This window comes from Amblyomma maculatum, chromosome 2, assembly GCF_055883805.1.
Source record: "Amblyomma maculatum isolate TAMU_Amacu chromosome 2, ASM5588380v1, whole genome shotgun sequence".
NCBI classification, from domain to species: Eukaryota; Metazoa; Arthropoda; class Arachnida; order Ixodida; family Ixodidae; genus Amblyomma; species Amblyomma maculatum.
In genome coordinates, this window is record NC_139345.1 from 7,088,576 (window position 1) to 7,109,738 (window position 21,163).

General features: G+C 46.1%; 1 protein-coding gene across 1 annotated transcript in view; it reads left to right on the plus strand.

Annotated features, from left to right (window-relative positions):
- Window positions 1–6,457: 6,457 nt before the first annotated feature.
- Window positions 6,458–21,163, plus strand: part of LOC146197887 (cyclic nucleotide-gated channel alpha-3) — a 261,657-nt gene continuing 246,951 nt past the window's right edge. The window contains exon 1 of the mRNA XM_084593168.1: window positions 6,458–7,772. Coding sequence (XP_084449294.1) covers window positions 6,458–7,772 — 1,315 coding nt within the window. The remainder of the gene's footprint in view (window positions 7,773–21,163) is intronic.

The following is a 21,163-nucleotide window of genomic DNA, read 5'->3' on the forward strand; positions in this document are numbered from 1 at the left end:
GCGGGGAATAAGCTCTTTTCGATGTATCGAATAATGAGCCAGTTATCCATGGCTTCTCTCTTCGTTTTGCTGCACAATGGGCTTCGTACATGAAGGTCAGTTAGGTTATGAGCTTGTAGCGCCAACGAGGCGGAATGTGAGAACAAGAAAATAAAGTCGAGCGGCGCGTGCACGGGGCTAAAGCCGGGCACGCACCCTTCGGACCTGAAAGCCTGACACCTTGCACACCTATTTCTAGTGCTCCTGTTTGCCTTCACGCGCTTACAGCGGAGCGCCAGAAGAGTCTGCTTGCCAAGTGCCTTTCTCCGATACAATCGTCCTCAGGGGGCAGTCAGGCTTATGCGTCTTTCCTGCAAAGAAGACTTCCAGGAAGTATTCTTTACAGACTTCAGGAATACTTGCAGGAAGTGCGTTTCTGAAAGTCTTCTTTACTAGAAAGACGCATAAGTCTGACTGCCCCCTGAGGACGATTGTATCGGAGAAAGGCACTTGGCAAGCAGAAATTGGTTCCTGCCTGCAACGCCACGTGAACAGCATGACGGTTGATGACCCTTTCGTCATAAGGAGCTCATCAAAAGTAATTTGGCGTCCGCAAAAGGGTATGAAGGGTGCTACTATTGGATTTACAATTGACGTAGAAGAACTTTTCTACTCTGTCCCTCACCGCGGCCTTTACACTGCGGTTCGTGCGGCCATACTTCACTAAGGGGAACTGCGCTTCTAGAATGGCTCCGGTATTACAAGCGATGACTTCATTAAGCTGCTAGAATTATATCTAGATTCGACGGTTATCCAATTCAAGGATCAGTACTTTGTGCAAAAAAAAAAAAAAAATGCCATATGCATAATGTGATCAATCGCTCTAATTCTGTGTGACATTTTCCTGGCTCCAATGGATAAATGTATTTGTGAAAGACTTCCAGGTACTGGAGTGTTAAGCATATGTCGGTATGTGGATGACTTTTTAATTTTTCTTAAAAACTTCTATCTTGAGTCCGTTGACAGTCAGCGCCAGTCCTGTTGTTACTTGTTCGTCCGTGTCTATTCGCGCTGTCGATTATTAGTAGAGGATAACCGATGGTCGCACCATTCTCTCTGTGCGTAGGCATTCTAAAATAGCGAGGTCCTTCGATTCTTTCCTGCCTAACTTTTTCAGCATAGCCACAGGTAGTTTGTACCGGGCTCAAGAGAAAAGCATATTAGTTGCGGTTGCATGGGGACAAAGCAATGTTTTCTTCCCCTACCTGCTCTCGGCTTCAATGTTTATCATTCTACTTCTGCGAGACGCCCACGTGGTCTTAACCGTAGAAGAGAGCTCGTCAAGTTTAACTGAAACGTGTTACAGCGACAAAGACACTATGAGAAGCAATTTTCGGCAACGTTGTAGTGACGTGCTAATGTAGGCTGCTTTTTATTGGTGCTGTACTTGTCTTTGGAGGAGTGAAATGGGAAAGCAAAAGACCGGGAAAATTGAGTTGAGTGCCATTCATAGTTTGCTTGTGTTTGGAAACTTTATTCTCGTTTGAAACTTCAACTCCCGTTCTAGTCTTAGTGGGCAAGCGCTTTAGGGACCCTTTAAAACATGTAAGATATGGGAGCACTAGAAACAAATGTCCTGCCACAAGCGCGGATGAGCAGTGGTGACGAAACGCTTTCTGGTTAAAAAACGTCTGACCGTGCATGCTCAATCATAAGTTAAATGACGTATTGCGCTATAACTGTCAGCTTCGTTACGTATACAAAATACCACCTAAACTAAAACTTTCATCAAGTCCCGTAAAGTGACTTCTGGAACTTCAAAACAATATAAAAAAACTCAAAACAGAGGAATAAATTAAAGTGATACTCACAGAGCACTGCATGCAGAACTGAAAGCATGTCACTGCTTCCACTGTGGTGATTGTTTTGCGCAGATAATTTCAAAGGGACCTAACAAAACAACCCAACTAGGTTTCCTGCTGCTATATTTCCGGTATTATCGCAATGATATAAATCTACATAATGGCAAATGTTCCCTTTGCACGAGCGGAAAACGTCAGAGCTTATCTGTGCCTTGGGATCATGGCCAATGCCAGCATTCACATGTCTCACAGGCATGCAGATGATTACTGATACACCGTGCGAATTTTAAGCCAATATACTGCCACAAAGAAAACAGCAAGAGCCGAAGACTCATCGCACTGATGATATCCCCACTTTGAGTATCTTATTTTCGCGTCACTCGCTTTGGAAACCCAGCACGCACAACACAATAAAACACGACGCAATAGTAATGACTTCCAGCTTTCTGTAAAAATTCAGAAGTTGATGTAATTTCGAAGGTATTGAACAATGTTACCCGCGAAGCGCGTTTCACTCGTCAAAGCACTTCTTCGCTGTGTCTTTCTGGTCTTAACCTCCAGGGGCAGTGTTTCCATTGGAGAAAGGCTGCATGGCTGCAGCGCCGGGAGTTTTGAGCTTGTTATCGCTACAGGCACTCCGCCACTGCTGAACAAGCGCACGCGTGCCTTCCTTGTAACCGCTTTTAATATGTTAAGAGTTTGAGATGTCTCTCAGCGGGAAGAGAGGCACCGGAGTGAATAGAAAATCCTGATTGGGAAAAAGGGGTCACGAGCACCCCAATCTGGCTGCTTTTTGCATCTTTCTGACATCGTGTGGTCTCGGTAATTGCACAAACCAGCGAAGGATTAGTGCTCCGCCATGTCAGTTACCAGCTGCCGCCTACCAACCATGTTTCTCATTTTTCGCTGCAATGTCGGCGCCGAAATCAACATCAACGGCAGATTTTATACGTAACGCAACCTTCATCGCTATCACGTTAAAACAGGTTCACGTTTAGGTTTAGCCTCAAGCGTAGAGGCGATAGCGTCTTTAACACCACCTTTTCATTCCGCGAACTTTCAGCATTGACAGATTGGCACAGAGTTTGGCAAAGTGTTAACCGCCTTTAGTGCTTTTTTTTTTGTGTGTGTGTGTGGAGGGGGGGGGGGGGGGGGGAGGGCAGAAAGACGCAGCATCTGTCTCACTTCTGAGTGGCCGTCTAGACGCATAATTAGTGGCGTACAAGTGCAGGTAAATATGTTGTACCTGCAATTGTACAACAAGTGGAATTGTTTTGAGGCAAGGCTGCATACTGTCGCCCTGCCTATTTAACCTATATGCAGAGTGCATCATGAGGAAGGCCGGTCTGGACGAGTCTTCAGCTGGAGTGAAGATTGCTGGAAAACGTATCAGCAACCTTAGATATGCGGATGATACCACTTTAATGGCCGAAAGTGAAGTGGAACTCGAGAGACTTCTGATGCGCGTACAAGAAGATAGTGAGAAGTTTGGATTTAAACTGAACATTAAAAAGACAAAGATCATGGCGTCTTGCCCTATCAAGTCCTGGAGCATCAATGGACAAGAAGTGGAAGCTGTGACAGATTTTCTGTTCTTGGGCTCCAAGATTACCTCGGAAGGAGACTGCAGCCATGAAATTAGGAGACGCCTGCTTCTGGGAAAGAGAGCAATGGTTAGCCTTGACCGCCTAGTAAAGAGCAGAGACATTAGTCTGCCAACCTAGATCCGCATAACTCGCGCTATGGTCTTTCCAGTTGTGATGTATGGATGCGAGAGTTGGACTGTGAAAAAGGCTGACCGCCGAAGAATTGACGCGTTTGAATTGTGGTGCTGGCGAAGACTCTTGAGAGTTCCTTGGACTGCCAGGAGATCAAATCAGTCAATATTGTCGATTATAAACCCTGACTGCTCATTGGAGGGTCAAATTCTAAAGTTAAAGCTCAGCTACTTTGGTCATTTGATGAGAAGAGAGGAGTCGCTGGAGAAAGATTTGATGTTGGGAAAGGTTGAGGGTCGCCGGAGAAGGGGTAGGCAGCGAACGCGATGTTTAGATGGCATCCTCCAGGCACTGCAGATGAAGTTATGTGATATTAGGAAGATAGTGAGAGACCGGAAAGCGTGGCGTGACATGGTCCATAGGGTCACGAAGAGTCGGACACGACTGAATGACTGAACTGAACTGAATGTTGTACCTCCGGGTACTCCACAAGAAGATCCAACGCCACCAAACTGGTAAGACACCATTATGATCCCTGCACAACGAATCATCATCATCATCATCATCATCATCATCATCAGCCTGATTATACCCACTGCAGGGCGAAGGCCTCTCCCATATTTCTCCACTTAACCCGGTTCTGTGCTAGCTGCATCCACTTGACCCCTGCGAACTTCTTAATCTCATCCGCCCACCTAACTTTCTGCCGCCCCCTGCTACGCTTTCCTTCCCTTGGAATCCAGTTTGTTACCCTCAGCGACCATCGGTTATCCTCTCTTTGCACTACATGTCCTGCCCATGTCCATTTCTTCTTCCTAATTTCCACTAGAATGTCGGTAACTTGAGTTATTTCTCTGACCCACTCTGCACGCTTTCTATCTCTTAATGTTACCCCTACCATTTTTCGTTCCATAGACCTCTGGGTTGTCCTCAACTTAAGTAGAACTCTCTTGGTTAGCCTCCACGTTTCAGCCCCATAGGTGAGTACAGGCAAGATGCAACTGTTGTATACTTTCCTCTTGAGCGATACCGGTAAGCTGCTAGTCATAATCTGCGAGTGCTTGCCAAATGCGCTCCATCCCAAACTTATTCTTCTTGTTATTTCCTTTTCATGGTCCGAATCAATGCGTCTCATTTTTATACGAAATCACGTGCATAGTTTTTCGGGCACGATTTTTTCACTGAATATTGGATTACGGCGACGCCTTTTCGACCGAATGAGTGGTATATGCTGGTATGAAACCGGTACACATGCGCTCGGTCTTCAATGAGGGCAGGGGGGAGGTAATCCATGCATTTTTACTGAGATTATATTGAAAAGTGATATAACCTAGCATGGGATCCGCGGTTATGATATTTCTGAATGTTATAAATTTCAGATGACCAGTGCTTAAGCAAAAAAAGAAATATAGATGTATTAAATTTAGAATGCCCATCATATACAGTCCTACAGTACGCACGGCATCAATGTAAAAGAATAAAAAGAGTTTCAGGTGCACAGGTCACACTCTTTCGCGTAACGCCCGAAGCTCATATATGGAAAATCAGGCAAGACTACACGTTATCCAAGGTGGGCGCTGTACATTGGTGACACTAACACAATTGTGACATCCTTAATCGAAGCATAAATTTCTTGTACTCCGTCTTTCACACACCCTCACAAAGGAAGCCCCTGAATGAATGCTCTCAATTACGCATGTACCAACTACACGGATTATCATCCTTTCACGGCATGCACAAGGGAAACAAGACGCAGCGAAAACTTGAGGCCGGGCTATTGAAGGCACGTGTCCGTGGCAAGCCTTGTGTCTTTTGGCAAGGCTCTTTCCCTCGGCAACGGGCGACGTTTGCCAGTCTCTTTTCTCGCACATCCCTGGTGGTAGTATCTTTTCGCTCCTGCTTGGGCGCATGAGTGGTACCGCTATACTCCGTCACCCGAGCTGCGGTGCTCATCGTCTTTCGTTCGCCGCCATCCTCCCCCGGAGAGCTTAATGGACTCCGTCCAAACCTCTCTGCCAACCGCGGAGGAAAAGGAGGCCAGGCGCCAGTTGTTCGCGTAGGAAAGAGGAATAGGGAGACTGGGAGAGGGAGAGGCGACGCAGCCGCTGGGGAGAGCAGAAGGAAGTTAGGGAGGCGCTGCTGCCTCCTCCTTTGGAGCTTCGCGCTGCGCAGGCAAGCGGCCGAGCAGGCGGTGGCGGCGTCGAGATGAAGGCTGGGGGAGAGGGAAGCGAGGGATGCTGAGAGGCGAGCCAGCCAGCAGCGGCGCAGCGCGCGACGCCCCGCGATCGCGATCCAGTCGATGATTTCTGCCGAGCTGGACTGAACAGGGCTCGCCGCGACCGATCCCCTCCTCCCACAAGATCCGAAACGAAGAAAGGTTAGTCCTCCGTCGACCGGACAGAAGCGTACCGACGTTACTGCCTTGTCGGGCACAACTGCTGTGGTGTAGGATGTGCCGTCAGTGAGGACGATCGTCCGGGAGGCGGCGACGAGGGATGTGAAAAGGCTCCTCGGAGCAGTGCTGCAGGCACTGAGTGTGCCAGCGCTGAACACCTGTTGGTTTTAACGACGCCGCCGTGGGCTGCGGAGCGCCGGCCCGGGTTTGCGCTGACCGCGACCGGCTCGCTCCCGAAGCCGCGTGGGCGCGCCGTGACCTGGTCAGCAGCGATGGGTCGCCGGTGGCGTGCCACCAGCGGCAGCGGTGGCGGCTCGAGGTGAATGCGGCGGCGCCCGGTGGCCGGCCGTCGGCGCTCGCATGAGTCGGCGCCGTCGCTGCTCGGCGGCGAGGAAGAAGCGCAGGCGAGCCGCCGCTGCCACAGCCGGGCGGGCCCCGAGGCGAGCATGGGCCGCACGCTGCTCTACCCGACCTAGGCTCGGCGCGAGTGGCTCGCGGCAAGCATGAAGAAGATGGGGCTCCGCTCCGGCGGCGGCCGCTGCGTGGAGCCGGGCGGGCGCATCGTCAAGTACACGCCTTGCTCGAGGCAGGACATGCGCCTCAACGACGACCTGGACGAGATCGCGGTCGTCAGCAACGCGGCACCTGAGAACGTCAAGTACGGCGCCGGCGGCGGCTCGCTCACGACCAACGGACCCAGGGTGGTGCCAGGAATCATCACCTCCGCTGGCGGTGAACGTCTCGAACGCCGCTCGTCGCCCCTGTACACGGGCCGCTCTTCGGAGAACATCAAGTCGGCCTCGTCGCGCCAGTCGCTACTCGAGACCGTCGCGGGAAAGCTGCAGCACCGCGGATCGGTTTCTGCCACCGCCGCGGACGGCGTCCGGTCCCGCCCGAGCCTGGCCTTCATCAACCGCGCGCACGTCAGCTCCGACTTGGAGATACCGCGCAAAACGCGCGAGCTGCGCCGCCGGGAGATCAAGCGCGAGTTCGAGAAGTGGGACGCGGCGGGAGGGGGCGGCGCGGGGGCGGCGGACCGAGCGCGCTGCAAGTGGACCTTTGTGTTCGACCCTTCGGGGCGCCTTTGCTACTACTGGTCCATGGTGGTTAGCGTGGCGTTCCTCTACAACTTTTGGGTCATCATCTACCGCTTCTCCTTCTGCGAAATCAGCGCATCCAGCATATTCGTGTGGTTCGCGCTCGACTACCTCGCCGACTTCCTGTACGTGCTGGACATCCTCTTTCACTTCCGGACGGGCTTCCTTGAAGAGGGCGTCTTGCAGACCGACTCGGAGAAGCTGCGCGCGCACTATATGAACTCGACCATGTTCTACATTGACGCGCTGTGCCTGCTGCCGCTAGACTTCCTGTATCTCTCCATCGGCTTCAATTCGATCCTGCGCTGCTTCCGGCTGGTCAAGATCTATCGCTTCTGGGCATTCCTGGACCGCACCGAGCGGCACACCAACTACCCGAACGTGTTCCGCGCCGTGAACCTGACGCACTACGTCCTGGTGATCTTCCACTGGAACGCCTGCCTGTCGCACATCATCTCCACCACGGACGGCTTCGGCTCGGCCGGCTGGTTTCGCAGCAGCTCGTGCGAGGCGAGCGACGTGCTATGCGAGTACCTGCACGCTTTCTACTGGAGTACGCTGGCGCTGACCACCATCGGAGATCTGCCGCGGCCGCGGACCAAGGGAGAGTACCTGTTCCTCGTCGTGCAGATTGTGCTCGGTTTGTTTCTCTTCGCGGCCGTCTTGGGCCACGTGGCCAATATTGTGACCAACGTCAGCGCGGCCAGGAAAGAGTTCCAAGGTGAGTGCGCCCTTCAACCCCTTTCGATGCGGGCCCCTAACTGAGAGCTTCTCTCCTTTTCAGTGTTAGTCCCTCCTTTACACCTTTGCGCGTGTAACATAAATATCTTAACGAAAAAGAAAATTCTGAAACACTTGTATATGTGGGCAGGTTCAAACGACAGCCTTCATGAAGCGTAGAACCCTACTACGCTCGAAGACATGCTGCGTCTTCAAATGCCTCGAGGTGTCGGATACTGCTTGGTGGTATTTTTTCGGTTCAAGAACTGCTGTGGTATCACCAACTGTAGCTTTTACCTTCGATTTTCTTCTCGTAGATTTCGTAGACTTGGGGAGATGCATATGCTTTCGCAAGGGGTTGGAGATGACAGTTGAGACGTAGATCTGTCCTTTCTCCAGCTTGTCCTTTCAACGTCGCTATAAACAGATGTGCGATAACGCATAATTTGTCAGAAGTTCGCCGAACTTTAACCATCACCTGGTCCAAAGAGATGCATTTCTGATGCTTATGAAGAACACCTCATGCGATAGAACAATTTTACTAGCTGTAATGCCGAAACGTTAAAACAGGTTGGTAACATTTCACAATTTGTTTCAACATATGTTTTCACTTCTTGAATGCATATATCGCGCATTAGGTAGAATAGAATTCAACCGAAGAGCACGTTATATGAGTGAACGCAGCCGGCAGTATTTCCCTGAAGTGTAAAGCCTTTATTCAATTTCACTTCAGTTATGTGAGCGAGTGAAGATAGCGTCATGGCTTTAATGATTGTTGAGAAATATCCAGTGATACTTGCAATTGATATCTTCTTTTTGTATGGCGTTTTAGACAATATCAGTTTGATTGTGTGCGTTTTAGACAATATCAGTTTGATTGTGTGTCCTCTTTAGGCTGCTCTGACGACAGGCCATCACATTTGAATAGCAGGGTGCACGATATCACATTATGTGCTTTTTCCTGGCTGCAACATTTTAGCGTGTGCGTTCAGTTCAACTCATATTTTAAGATAATTGCAGTATAGACACATCTGGGCAGATTATGGGGCTAGAAGACTATACTTAGTTGGTGGACTCGCAACACACCTACAGACGTGCTATTGAAACAGACATTTTTATGCAGTTAAGTGTTCTCAATTTTATCGTTCTTAATGGAGTGCAAAAGATCGAATGCATATAATGGAGGCATTTTCAATTTTATTCGAAATACGCATTGTAGACAGAGAAAGTGCATACTTCAATTAAATGCCCACCTATTTCAAAGATCATGAAACAAGTAACCCGAGAAAAAGTGTTAGCTCAGTTTTGTCTTCGCGATTGTATCAAAGAGTTTTCAGCTAGAAAGAGAGGAGCGTAAACTTAGAGCTGTGAAGGAGAATGGATTGCTAACTGGATTGCACAAGAATTGAAGAGAGCTCTTTCTTATGCGCTCGTGCTCAAAGAACGATGCTATCTACACTTTTCCCTAACAAATTCTGTGTATTTGTCAAACATCATCAGGTGACGGGGTTCGTTTCTCCACCGTGACGCTTAACACCTATGGCACCTGTTAAGCTTTAAACTTGTGTAAGGTAAGGAGAACTATTGTCCTTATTTTTAGAGACCTCTTCATGTTGATAGCGTTTTGTTTCTTATATTTTTTACGGCTCTGCTGTGCGGCATAAAAGCAAGCCCCGTTACTTGACAATTGTTGGCGCACACAATAGACATTTTCTAGCACAGCGTCTGCTCTCAGTGTGCCAGTGAGCTGTGTAACCAATAGACTTGGCTACTTGTCGGATAAAAGTTACAATGTCTTAGGTGACGTGGTTAACTTTACTTGAGGTGAGCGGAAGTTATGCATATTTCCTGCGTCCGGTGAATGCCTATCGCTTCGAGCGAGTACATGAATCACCGGCAGCTCAAAGAAGTCGATTTATAGAAACTGGCGGTGGTTAATTCAATGCGCGGAGCGTTAATTACCTCCAATCTCTCGCAGGGCTTTCACTACGGGACCATAATGAATGAGCGCGTTTTTGCGTACAGCGTTATCTGTTCCATTTAATACAAGATGAGTAAATCCATACAATGCCCCGTAGATTAGTAAATCCGGCCTCTTCAAAAAGCTGTATTCAAATTGTTGGATCTGAAATACCATAAATGTCGAATGAAGGGGCTTTTTAAATGTGGACAATCGTTGTAAACGTTTTACCTTACGTTTGCACTCATTTCTTCGTCGCCACATGTACATGGTTACATAACCACACGGTAGAATACTTACTATGTTAACCATATTACGTTCACATGTTTGGAAGGGGAAGAACATAAAAAGTAATATATAGAAAGAAGAAGAAAGCCTCGGTAAATTCGCGGTTTATTTCGCGCCATTGAGATTTGTGAAGGAAACAACAACAGTGAGATGTCTCTGGCAATGCATTTCTCAACTTCGACACTTTTTCATGCCTTTAGCTGCAATTTTGTTTCTTTTTAGCTCACTTTTTGTTACGCATATAAAAGACATGTACGCCATTCTTAGTAAGTGTAAACACGAAGAAATGACGTCCGTCATTTTTCATGTTTACGGTCTTTACATGACAATATAGCTATCTCTGGGAGATTACGAGGAAGCAGAACAAATGCTCTTTTCTCCGAATTCGAAAATACGGCCGATTCGTATAACTCGTGCAACATGAGACGCGGATTTCATCTCTCTTCGATTGGACACCGCCGACGGAAAAGCGCACGCATAGACGAGGAAGCCTTCCGGCTGGTAGTGGACACTGACACGACGTGCAGACAAACCCACACACAGTGAAAAGACTGCATGGACTCAGCTAAGTTTCATAACGTTGGATGGTTTTCTGTTATCAAGAATAAAATAAAAACTCGTTGCTTGCAGATTTTTACATTTCGGAGGTGTCTATTACTAAATGTTAAGGTGTCACTTCACTACAAAATGTCGCAAATCCGCCACATGCCATTTAAAAACAGTGTACTTATTACTATATAGAGCTTAGATGCAAAATTTGTTGTCGACATATTAGTATAAAGCAATTTTCCTGTCGTAATATTTGGTGTCAATGTGAGCAAAGTGTAAGAAGGAAAAAGTGGCATGGATGTGCAATTTTCAGCAAACGCCTTATAGGTTCTTCTTCCACCTGTTTTTACAAATATTGTGGCGGAAAAGTATAGAAATTGCTAAATTAAAATTTATTTACTCTCTCTGAGCGTTATTCTTGGTTCGAGATCTTCGGTTTCCCCTCCTTAAAGAACGGTCAAGGTAAACAAAACATCAACCAATTGCTAATTTTTTAAAATGGGTGACAGGAATTGTTTCTACATTTAGCGGCTTCAAAGAGACATTTGGTAGTGTCATTCGATTATGGGAAGTTTTGTTTTAAATCCTTCTTAATATAGAGATAAAAGAGGTCAGGGTGGATGCATGCGCACGCGAATGCGTACGTGAGTGGTAGTCAGCTGAATGTTCACAATGCGACCATATTTGCAATTGCTTGGTGCCACTGCCTCTCTCGCGCCACGCAGGCCAAAGCAGAGCCGGTTTTAAAGCAAATAAGCTTGAGATTGAAATAACTAGTCAGCTCGGTGTGGTAGCACCTAAGTGTTGCGATGTTTCTCCAATATTTGCGAAGTTTTTGCGCTTGACGCAGCTTTGTTCGTGTGTGCACAAGCTCCTAGAAAGATGCGCATGATTCTCGCACTCATGAAACTGCTTGGTTGGGAGTGAATAAGTTGCCTTGCATCACCGCCGCGCCACAGTTTATTAACTAGCTCTTTTCTTCGTGGAATTCCTCGCGGCGGTTATTCTTGTCTTTTTTTGTTTTGCATGAAATAGTTACGTCGTTGGACAACTGGCCAGAGGACTGCTTCTCTCGTAATGGCAGCTTCTTATTCTATGGGAACATTTAGGGAAGGCTTAGTGACCATGTGGAAACTGTACCAAAGGGCACGAGCGCTGTCCGACTTCGCAGATCTATTGCTCCGGGGCCCGCTTCGATAAAGAGTAAGATGTCCTTGTTGACTTATGCCCTTGCCGGCAGTCGTTCTGGACCTGTCTACCGCGTAACGACACCGAGTACTGAAATGCGCCGGTAGAGCCTTTCCGCTTTTTCGCCGTCGGCACGCGCTCTTTTGTATGTACCTGCTGCGACCCCCATCGCATCCATTGTTCTAGCCGACAGATGTCTGCAGAAAGACGAAGGAGCACTGTCATTCCGCGAGGCATGACTTCCGCCTCACTGGACGTTGATCCTCCTTGACGGGCGCTTCGCACCACCTAGTATTCGCGCCGTTCGCTATTTTACCCCCGAACTTGTGACGTCAGGTCGAGAGTGTCATTATTGTCTGCTTCTTTTTTTTTTATTTTTTCAACTGATGGCTGCGAAAGTGACTTTCTTTAGCGTAAATGGTGACAGCTTCATATATCCTCATCGAAAACATGGCGATTTTTCTGCTGGGCTGTAAAAGAAAGGTGTCCAAGTGGGCTTTCGTAGACGTGTCATTTGCAATGATGTCGCCGGCTGAATATATTATTGACGGTTTAAAAGAAAATTCGAGCTAAAAAATGACACAAGAGAAAGGGCACAAGGCACAACGCAGCTTCGAGTACATTATTTTGAGTCATTTTCTTGAGATAGTGTTTTCGTTTCAAAAGAACAGGCTTGCTCCTACCAGTCTATGTTTGGGAGTGACCACATTCAATAAATGAAGGAGATGGGAAGGAATGGTTCAGTATTGCTTTCAATCTCTCCCTAGACCGATCATTGTTTGAATTATTCGCCCTATTATAATTGCATGTAACCACTATGAAGGATTCAAAAAATAGGCTTTGCCTAACTGCACGGATGCTTTGTCATCGCATGCGATCTCACACGGCAGTTTTTTTCTTCTGCCTTCTTCAACTTTGTATATTACGTACTTTGTGTTGGAATAGGCGTGTTTTTCTCCTAGGTAAATTTTATAGTTCTTTCTCTCTTGCAGAGACCACCGAGATGTCATGCTCATACGATATAGGTTTAACCCCGAATATCTTAATTTGATTTTCTCCAACAACTTTTGAGGAGAATAAGAATATTGATATGCACAATGAACAGGTGGTGGTGAAGCACATTAAGTTATAAATGAGTTTATAATTGAACTACAGACCAATATCTACATGACACGGGCCAGATAAAATTCATTGCCAAGCTAAAGCAGCGAATCCTAGTTTTGTTCAGTTTAGCCACATACCACTGGAGGTGAAGGCCTTTTGTAAGGCGGTACAAACGAAACGCGCATGCGAAAGTTGACGTGAAGCGTCTTTGCTATGTTCCAATTCCCAGTGAGATGCCGAGATATCCAGTGAATTAAAGTTTTTCTCAACTTTACAAACAAACACACCTCGCGCTTTCCAACTGACATGATGCTAGAAAGTTACTTGCATAGCTAACAAAAGCTACCTTGACTGGAGTTATAGATCCATCAACACAACATCACTCTGCAACAATCCCAAGTAGCTAAGTTGCTTTACTGCCGCCGACGCATTGTCCCGAAGTCTGAGTCAGTGGGCTGGCAATACCATCTAGACAAGACATCTCGTACTGTTGGGGTAGGAGATGAAGAGCGACAGCGAGATTTTAGCTGAATTCACCGAAAGCGGCTATCAATACAAAATAAAGTGGAAGATGAAACGGCATAGCGTAGCCGTAAGCCGCTTTCCTACAATTTCGCCCAACTTCAAGAAACCAGCATTATTCTAGTCCCCGCTTTCTGCGTGTCCTATTCGAGATCCTACGCGCTTGCAACGCACTGTTAGAGTGGTGGAAGAAAAATAAACTCATCCTTTGAGTTTTGTTAAGCATTCTTGTGTAATTACTCGGATTACAAAACATTTTTGCCTGATAAATTAAGTGCACGAACGTTTGTCTTTTGTATCTTACGATTGCAAAAAAGAAAAGTGGGTGCGTCATCGAGAAGGAAGTGAGAAGCTATGTATATAAAAAGAAGGGAACGCCCAGTTATTATTTTTGTTTTTCAAAATGCGCAACGTTCAAGAGAAGTGGCGAGGAAGGAAGAGCGCGCGAATCGCTCTAGAGGCAAGAAAGAAAAAAACAAACAAAACAAGAGTGGAGAAATGAATTGCTCAAGAAATGGAACGCTAGCACAGCATGGAGCAAGAACCGAGTCGGCACGCACCGCTTGCAATGTCAGCGAAAGTATGGGGAAGTTCGCGCTCCCCGTTCTCAATCCAGGGACGCAACCGTTGCTGGATAAGCGATAATAATCTGCTCTGTTTTGAGAATGTGCACGATGGTGTGGTAAATGTTTAATTATAGTTGTCTTCGAATACATCAGATTAAATCACAGATGGAAGCAGCTTCGTTTAGCCCCCTTATTGGAGAGTGGAGTGGTAAGGGCGGATTGTTTGAGTGACTGAGGCCATCCCTCCGGCTGCTTTCACATTCTTGTGGATTTAGTGAAACTTTTGGAGCTCCAGACTGCTGATCGGGTATAATTCTGCAAGTAATGCGCGGAGAGACACAAAATCAAATTGAACCAACCCCGAATATCAACAATGTTGGTGCTCCGCAATAATGAGCATCCTGCTCAGTCTCCTAAAGTTCCCGTTTTTGCAGTTGTTGTGGCGAATGTATTTATAAGGAGATACAGAAATTTTGAATCTAAGCAGGCTTCGACGTAAAACATTGCTGCTCCATCCACCCCGCCATCACCTAAAGCTTATGCGGACCAAAGAATGATTGAAACCAATAAATGAACAAACAAATACAAACAAACACACAAACAAACAAACGAATAAACGAAGGAACAAACGAACGAACAAGCAAGCAAACAAACAACAGATGCAGACGCTGAATAGTGATTATTAGAACCTATGTTTTTGAGGACTTATATTTTTGCTTACGTTTGGCTTATGTCTTTTGTTACTGTACTTATTAACTACCTCAAGCATGAAAATCCAAAGAGAAAGTTGAAAAGCACATTAAAAAGCTAGCACATCCTACGCGCAATTCCACAATAACATCAAATTCAGCTTACGTAATATAGTTGCATACAAGCTAATGTTCTTAATCAACTAAACAGATTGAAGTATGCGCTCTGATTTACTGGTCCAGTCGATTATATCATTGTCATCATCATCATAATCATTATGATGACTATTAATATTATTATTATTACCATCATCATCCTCCTCAACAACAGCCGGACTATACCCATTGAGGGCGAAGGCCTCTCCCAATTTCCTCCAGTCCTGTGCTAGTTGCATGCACATGACCCCTGCGAATTTCTTAACCTAATCCACCCGCTTAGTTTTCTGCTGCTCCCTGTTATGCTTACCTTCCCTTGAAATTCAGTTGGTTACTCTTAGAGACAATCGACCATCCAGTGTAGATACAGGGAAGAAAGAAACTACGAGAGGTATATTAAGAAAAAAAAAAAAAAAAACTACGCGGCTAAAGAGCGTTTAGCAGGATCACTTTAAAAATTTAGTAGTGGTTTAGCTCTGGTTAAACCGAGGGCTAGCGAAAGCTAGGAAGCTATGGTTACGCTTGGAAACTGACGGTGTCTTAGCTCAGCTAGGCCAGGATATACGTAGCGGAAGCATGTGTGCCTGGCTCTGGGCTAGCTACTCCTCTCCAATCCAATCTAATCCCATCCAATCCAGTGTAATCCTTTCATGACCGACCAAGTATAGTTCATTCCAATCCAATCCAATACTGTTCAAATCAATCAAATCCTGTCCAATTCAATCCAAACCAGTCCAATCCAATCCAGTTCAGTCCAATCCAGTATAATGTAGTTCAATCCAATCGTGTCCAATGCTGAATACACACTCGCCCGAAATGCGGCGCTGACTAGCCTGTCATCATCACTACTGTCATTCTCATGCTAGAGGAAGAGAATTAAGATGCGCTATTCAATTGGCCCGGAGTACGTTCACGCAATAGAAAGAAAAAGATCCCGGGTGTGGCTCAGTTGGTTAAAGCGCTCGGGAGGGATTCGAGGGAAGGTGGTTCGCTTCCCTGTGGTGACAATTTTTTTCTTTACGAGGACACCGTATCTCCTCTAAACGGCGTGGCCAACCGAAATCTCACTTTGGCGGAGTGTTGCTTTCGCAACAAAAATGAGATGTATGAGCTTTCATTGTCAGTGAAATGTGGTGACGAGGGGTAGAAGCTTCGAAATTGGGACGTAAGAAACAACGCTTGACAGACTTCATAGAACAAGTGTTCTAAACTAAACGTAAAAAAAAAAAGTCCTTATTTCTTCCGAGAAAATTCATTGAAATATATTTTCTAAGTTAAGCTTTGTACTGAATTTAGCGGTAGCCTAAATAAATCGCTGATGCCATCGATAGTTGAAAGGTTGGTAATTCAGGGCACTACCTAGCAGCGACCGGATATGGACCAGACCTGAAAATGCGGTCTTTCAAAAATTACTTGGTGGTTGCCGCCGTGTAGATAAAGCAAAACGCGTAGAACATGTAACAGCTTCGCCCGACATGCTAAACTTTATAACATTGTGGCGAATTACGCCGGAAGAATGTATGCTCTCGAAAAACGTGATATCTGCGGTGCTTTTCGTGCAAACAACAGCACTGAAAAGCGGAAATTCGTTCGATTATTCAGTCAGCCTCGAAAGCATTTTTCGGAAACCGCAACGGCAATAAAAGAGTCCTGTCATTTCCGTTACAACATTATGTCCACAGTTTTTAAAACACAATATACAAAAAAAAATGGGTTCACAATTTTCCGTGCACAGGTATCTTTTTTGCTAGGCGCTATCAGAAACGAACATTTACGTACAGATGAACTCGGATACCAGCTGCTGCCTCAGCACCGAGTCGCTGGTGATAATATGGAATACAAGTTTCTTCATCGTTACATGCATTTCAGGTGATTGGTTTCTGCGAGTGGGTTGAAATAATTGTTCGCGGACTCTCGCAAACTTTTTCTGATTATTGTGTAGACACAATTTCTATATCTTTCAGATGTTGCATGGCCTACTGCCACGTCTGTAAACACTGAAAGTACCAAGCATTATGTAAGCCGCAGAGATGTGCTACATACTCTACGGCGACAGGCCTACATGGTTTTGTTTGGTTCAGTTCATGGGTTGTGACGTCACAAAGTGACTCAGGCTATGGGGACGCCGTAGTGAGGAGTTGCGGACATTTCGACCACCTAAGGTTCTTTAATATGCGCTGACGCCGCACAGTATAATGACCACCTTGCTTTTTGCCTCCATGGAACAGATGTGCTGTGCGTCGAAATTGCATGCTTTTCAGCGAAACCATCGTAGGCGTCGGTGTCATGCACGCTCATCCCTCCCATTCCCTCTTCCAGCTCCCTCAGTTTTTCTTCCTCTATTGTCTCTCTTGCCCGGTTTCCACACTGGGTCCGTCACGTCATGCCGGACGCCAACCTCAAGTAAACAATCATAAGTGACGCAGCACTATCCTCTTACACCCCTCAATCCATGCCTCACATCCCAGAACCCACACAAGCACTCTTTGTTACTCCACCGACCTATTGCAACTATTTAGGCAGGAAGCGGCGCAGGACGAACCAGCATACTCCACATCACTATTGAGAGTCGTTACACACCTCTACTGGCATCGTCATATTTCACCATTCAAACTGGCGTTGCACTTCACATTACTGTCACTCTACTTGTTCGTCGCTTTGGTTGACGTTTCAAGGTGGTTTGATGCGAGTTCAGTCGACGCGACACCACCGAGGTTTCATGAACGACCACCACGCAAGGCAGCAAAAGGGGCTTACGTTTCGCTACTTCTCGCAATTCGGGTGATTTGGTGGTATTCAGCGGCTAGAATTTGGCAGGGAGACAGACGAACAGCACAATGTCGCTTGCACTCCAGCGCGAAGCACGAACAGAATGTGCAAGCTTGGGAACGGGTGCATCTGCGCTGCTACCGCACCCCGCGCGCTAAATGCGAAAGGGTCGAACATCTTACTAGACGAGAACGCCGAAGCAAAGAGGCAAGCGCTTGACTAATTGGTTCGAGCGCAGTCGAATGGGTCGTGGTCTTCTAGTTGGTTGATTGTAAAAGCAGTTTCGGATACATCACAAGGAGGACTGGAAAGAAAGAAACATACAAACAGAGGAGGAAAAGACAGAAAGGAAGGAAGGAAAATTAACCAGAGAAAGAAAGAAGGAAAGGAAGAAGTAAAGAAACAACGAGAGAGAGACAGAAAGAAAGAAAGAAATGACGTAACGTCGACGTCATTTCTTACGTCGACGTCATAACGTGCGCAAAACACTGTTCTGAATGAGACACCACGCCTGACGATTTTGAGAATGATTCCGATATTACAGGGAGGAAAGCAGCTCTTGACTGGCTCAGCCTCCATACCTCTAAACTGTTTTCTTTTATTTACAATATTTACTACTGGGAATATAAATGTAATTGCAAATTGATCACTTTATGAAAGTTTTCTTTGCCTTTTTATGATGGTTTCAGTAAAACAAAGGTTTTTGCCTTGAAATAAACAAACGCCGTTTTGAGCAGGCATTACGGTACTTAAGGTCACATCACAATTAAATGAAAAGACTGGCAGTTAGAAAAAAGAAAAAAAAAGAAACCACATGAAGATCAAGTAATTTTGAACTTTTCTTTCTGCACATCATCGTGCTTCAACAGACATTGAAAGGACTCCGAGACGCAAATGTTGCGTTCGTTTTTTCTGCCCACGTCTCACTTTCTGCGCACGTCTCACTTTTCTTCTTCCTCCTTCTTCTTAAGTAACCGAGACTAACTTTCTTTTGAAGGGAGATTTCACTCTTGAAGGCTGTCCTTGTAGCGAGGATCTGCATGCTCCGGCAGCCACCTGCTTTAATATGCCCGTCGGTGGTCTCACTTTATAGTAGGTTATGTGGACTGATTAGGCCAAGATATATATGCTGCGCTTACTAGCTCTTAAAAAACTGAAAGAAATCAGTGCAATACTACGATGCAAAAAAAAAAAAAAGAAAATCCACCGCGCAGGAAAGGCTGAAAGAAACTTAACTAAAGACTGAGCGCCTACACAGTGCTAGTTTCCTCGAGACGGTAGCGCAAGACAGTCCAAAGCTATTTGCACTCGGCGGAAAAATAAAGAATTCTCGGGACCACCGGTTCCGTTTCAATCTTCGGGGTGAAAGCATTACCACTACCATAATTTATTTCGTGACTTAGCTGGTGCAGACCTTTTATTTATTTTTTTGTCAAAAAAGCGTGTAAATAATGTGAGGCGCTGATAAAGGGGCTCACGATTTTAGCAGGACGACCAATCTTTTAAGCAAATGAGAAGAAAGGAAAGGTTTTAATCTGTTTGAAGAGCAGGATGAAACGCGAGCGATTAGAGAAAGGAAATTGTGCAGCCTGGAAGTAGAGCTTGTGCCAAGCTGCAATTTCAGACATATCCCTGACCGGAGTGCCTTCTTGAGAGCAGTTCTTTTTCCGGTCTCTGGTGAAAAGACGATGCGTGAGCAATGCTTGTATTACGGAGATTGAGAGAACTCTGGCGCGCATTGCTCTGTATCCGCTGTTCTGTGCTCTAGCCTTTTTCTAGTTGCTTCCGTACAATTTCAGTTGTTCCTTTTTGTGTTTCTGTACTTGGGCGTGATTGTTGTTTAAAACGAGAAATTGAACACTTTGTCTCTAATCCGTCTCCCTTTATGCGCCTGCTACCATTTGCATCCCAAGTATAGCGCCTTTGTGGAAAAGAGTTAGCAGCAGCCGGTTATAGTATTTTTGCAATGACACCACTCGCAAAAACAGAGCATAGGGGAAAAATCTTCACTTTTCTGACACGCAAATATACGGCTACTTAACGTCTACTTATTAACTGGTAATAATGCTAACGTAGGGAAAATGGGAATACGAACGGGTGCTGACGGATGTGTGTGGTTTGTGGTCTCAATGAGTGGTTATTCAAGTGACGTGGGAGCCGGTGCTAAAACCCGTCTTGCAACACATTGCATCCTACGTCTTGTAATCTTTGGTTCGGCTGTTCCTATAAATACACAGAAATGTGGCGTTCTTTTAAAGAAACAATCTTGTTGTTTTCTTCTTAATAGCAGAGAATTCCGCTGTGCTATAGGTATATTCTCTTTTTGTTTGCCGTTAAAAACTACCTTCGAAGAGCGCAGCATGTCAAACTTCTCAAGGCTACGCAAAGAAAAAATGTGAGCTTGTGAAATTTTAGATTTTCAGTGTTGAAACTTCCGCCCACTCAATCTTTATGAAATGATACTAGTGTTCAATAACACGGAAAGTTGAGCTAGTTGGTACATATTTTTAAGGAATAACAGCGCGGAGACGAAGGACAAGGAAGAAGCGCAGGTGTTGTCTCCTTCCTTGTCCTTCGTCTCCGCGCTGCTATTCCTTAAAGATACTAGTGTTTATTGTCAATCGGAATAAAAAGTAAAGTCCACAAACGTACATGCACTCGCTATATACGACTTTAGCGGTAATAAAAAATAGCGCTAGAGGCTTAAAATTGTAAAAAAAAAAAAGTGCTATTCCAGTACACATTCCCTCCATTTACTTCCTCGCTTACGAGTCGCTATAAAACAAATAAATGGCGAGGAGAAAAAGTTAAAAAAAAAAAAGACTCTGGCCGCGCAGAGCGACATAGTGCGGTGACAGGAGGGGAGCTAGCCGAAATTTTCCCCGAAGTCCCTCGTTGTTAATTTTCTCTTCCACTGACCTTTTCGAGTGTCCGTGTGGGAAATCTGTCTTCCGCGTCACCTCAGCGCCACTTTCCTGCCAATCCAGTGAGCTTACGTGTTTTCAATTGTCGCGATCGGGACTTCGGAAGAGTGTGGCTGCAGCGCTTCGGGTCAATGCCGAGCGCTTCGAGAACCGACCGTTTCCCCTCCCTTATCTCTCCCAGTGCCGTGCGCGGGTTTACTTTTTCCCTCCCTCCTCCTCCCACGCTTTCCTGTTGAGCAGCGACCTATACCGATGGATCTTTGATCTGGCCACTCGAAGCCCGCGTCTGTTCGTTCACCACTGCTGCAGGATGTAGCTAGTGGGAATGCTCAGTTCCTTGGCTCATTCATTCTGATCTCTTCGCACTTTTTTCGTGTTCTTCTCGTAGTCTACCACCGTGACCTCGCTGTGATGTGTTGCGGGTGCGTGAAAGTTCTCCGGTTTGCCTCACGCTTCAGTGCCAGAAGAGTTTCTTTTTTGTCGTCTTTCCGACCTGTATAGAACGCTTTTAGAATAGGGAGTTTTCGTAGAAATGTAGGCATTTGGTCCACAAACTCGCTTTTGCCTACTTGGAGAGATCGTTGGAGACACTGCTGAGCATAAAGACATGAGCTCCAATAAATAACATTAGACAAAACAGAAAGCGCACGAGTAATGTCAGCAGAAGAAATGCGCCG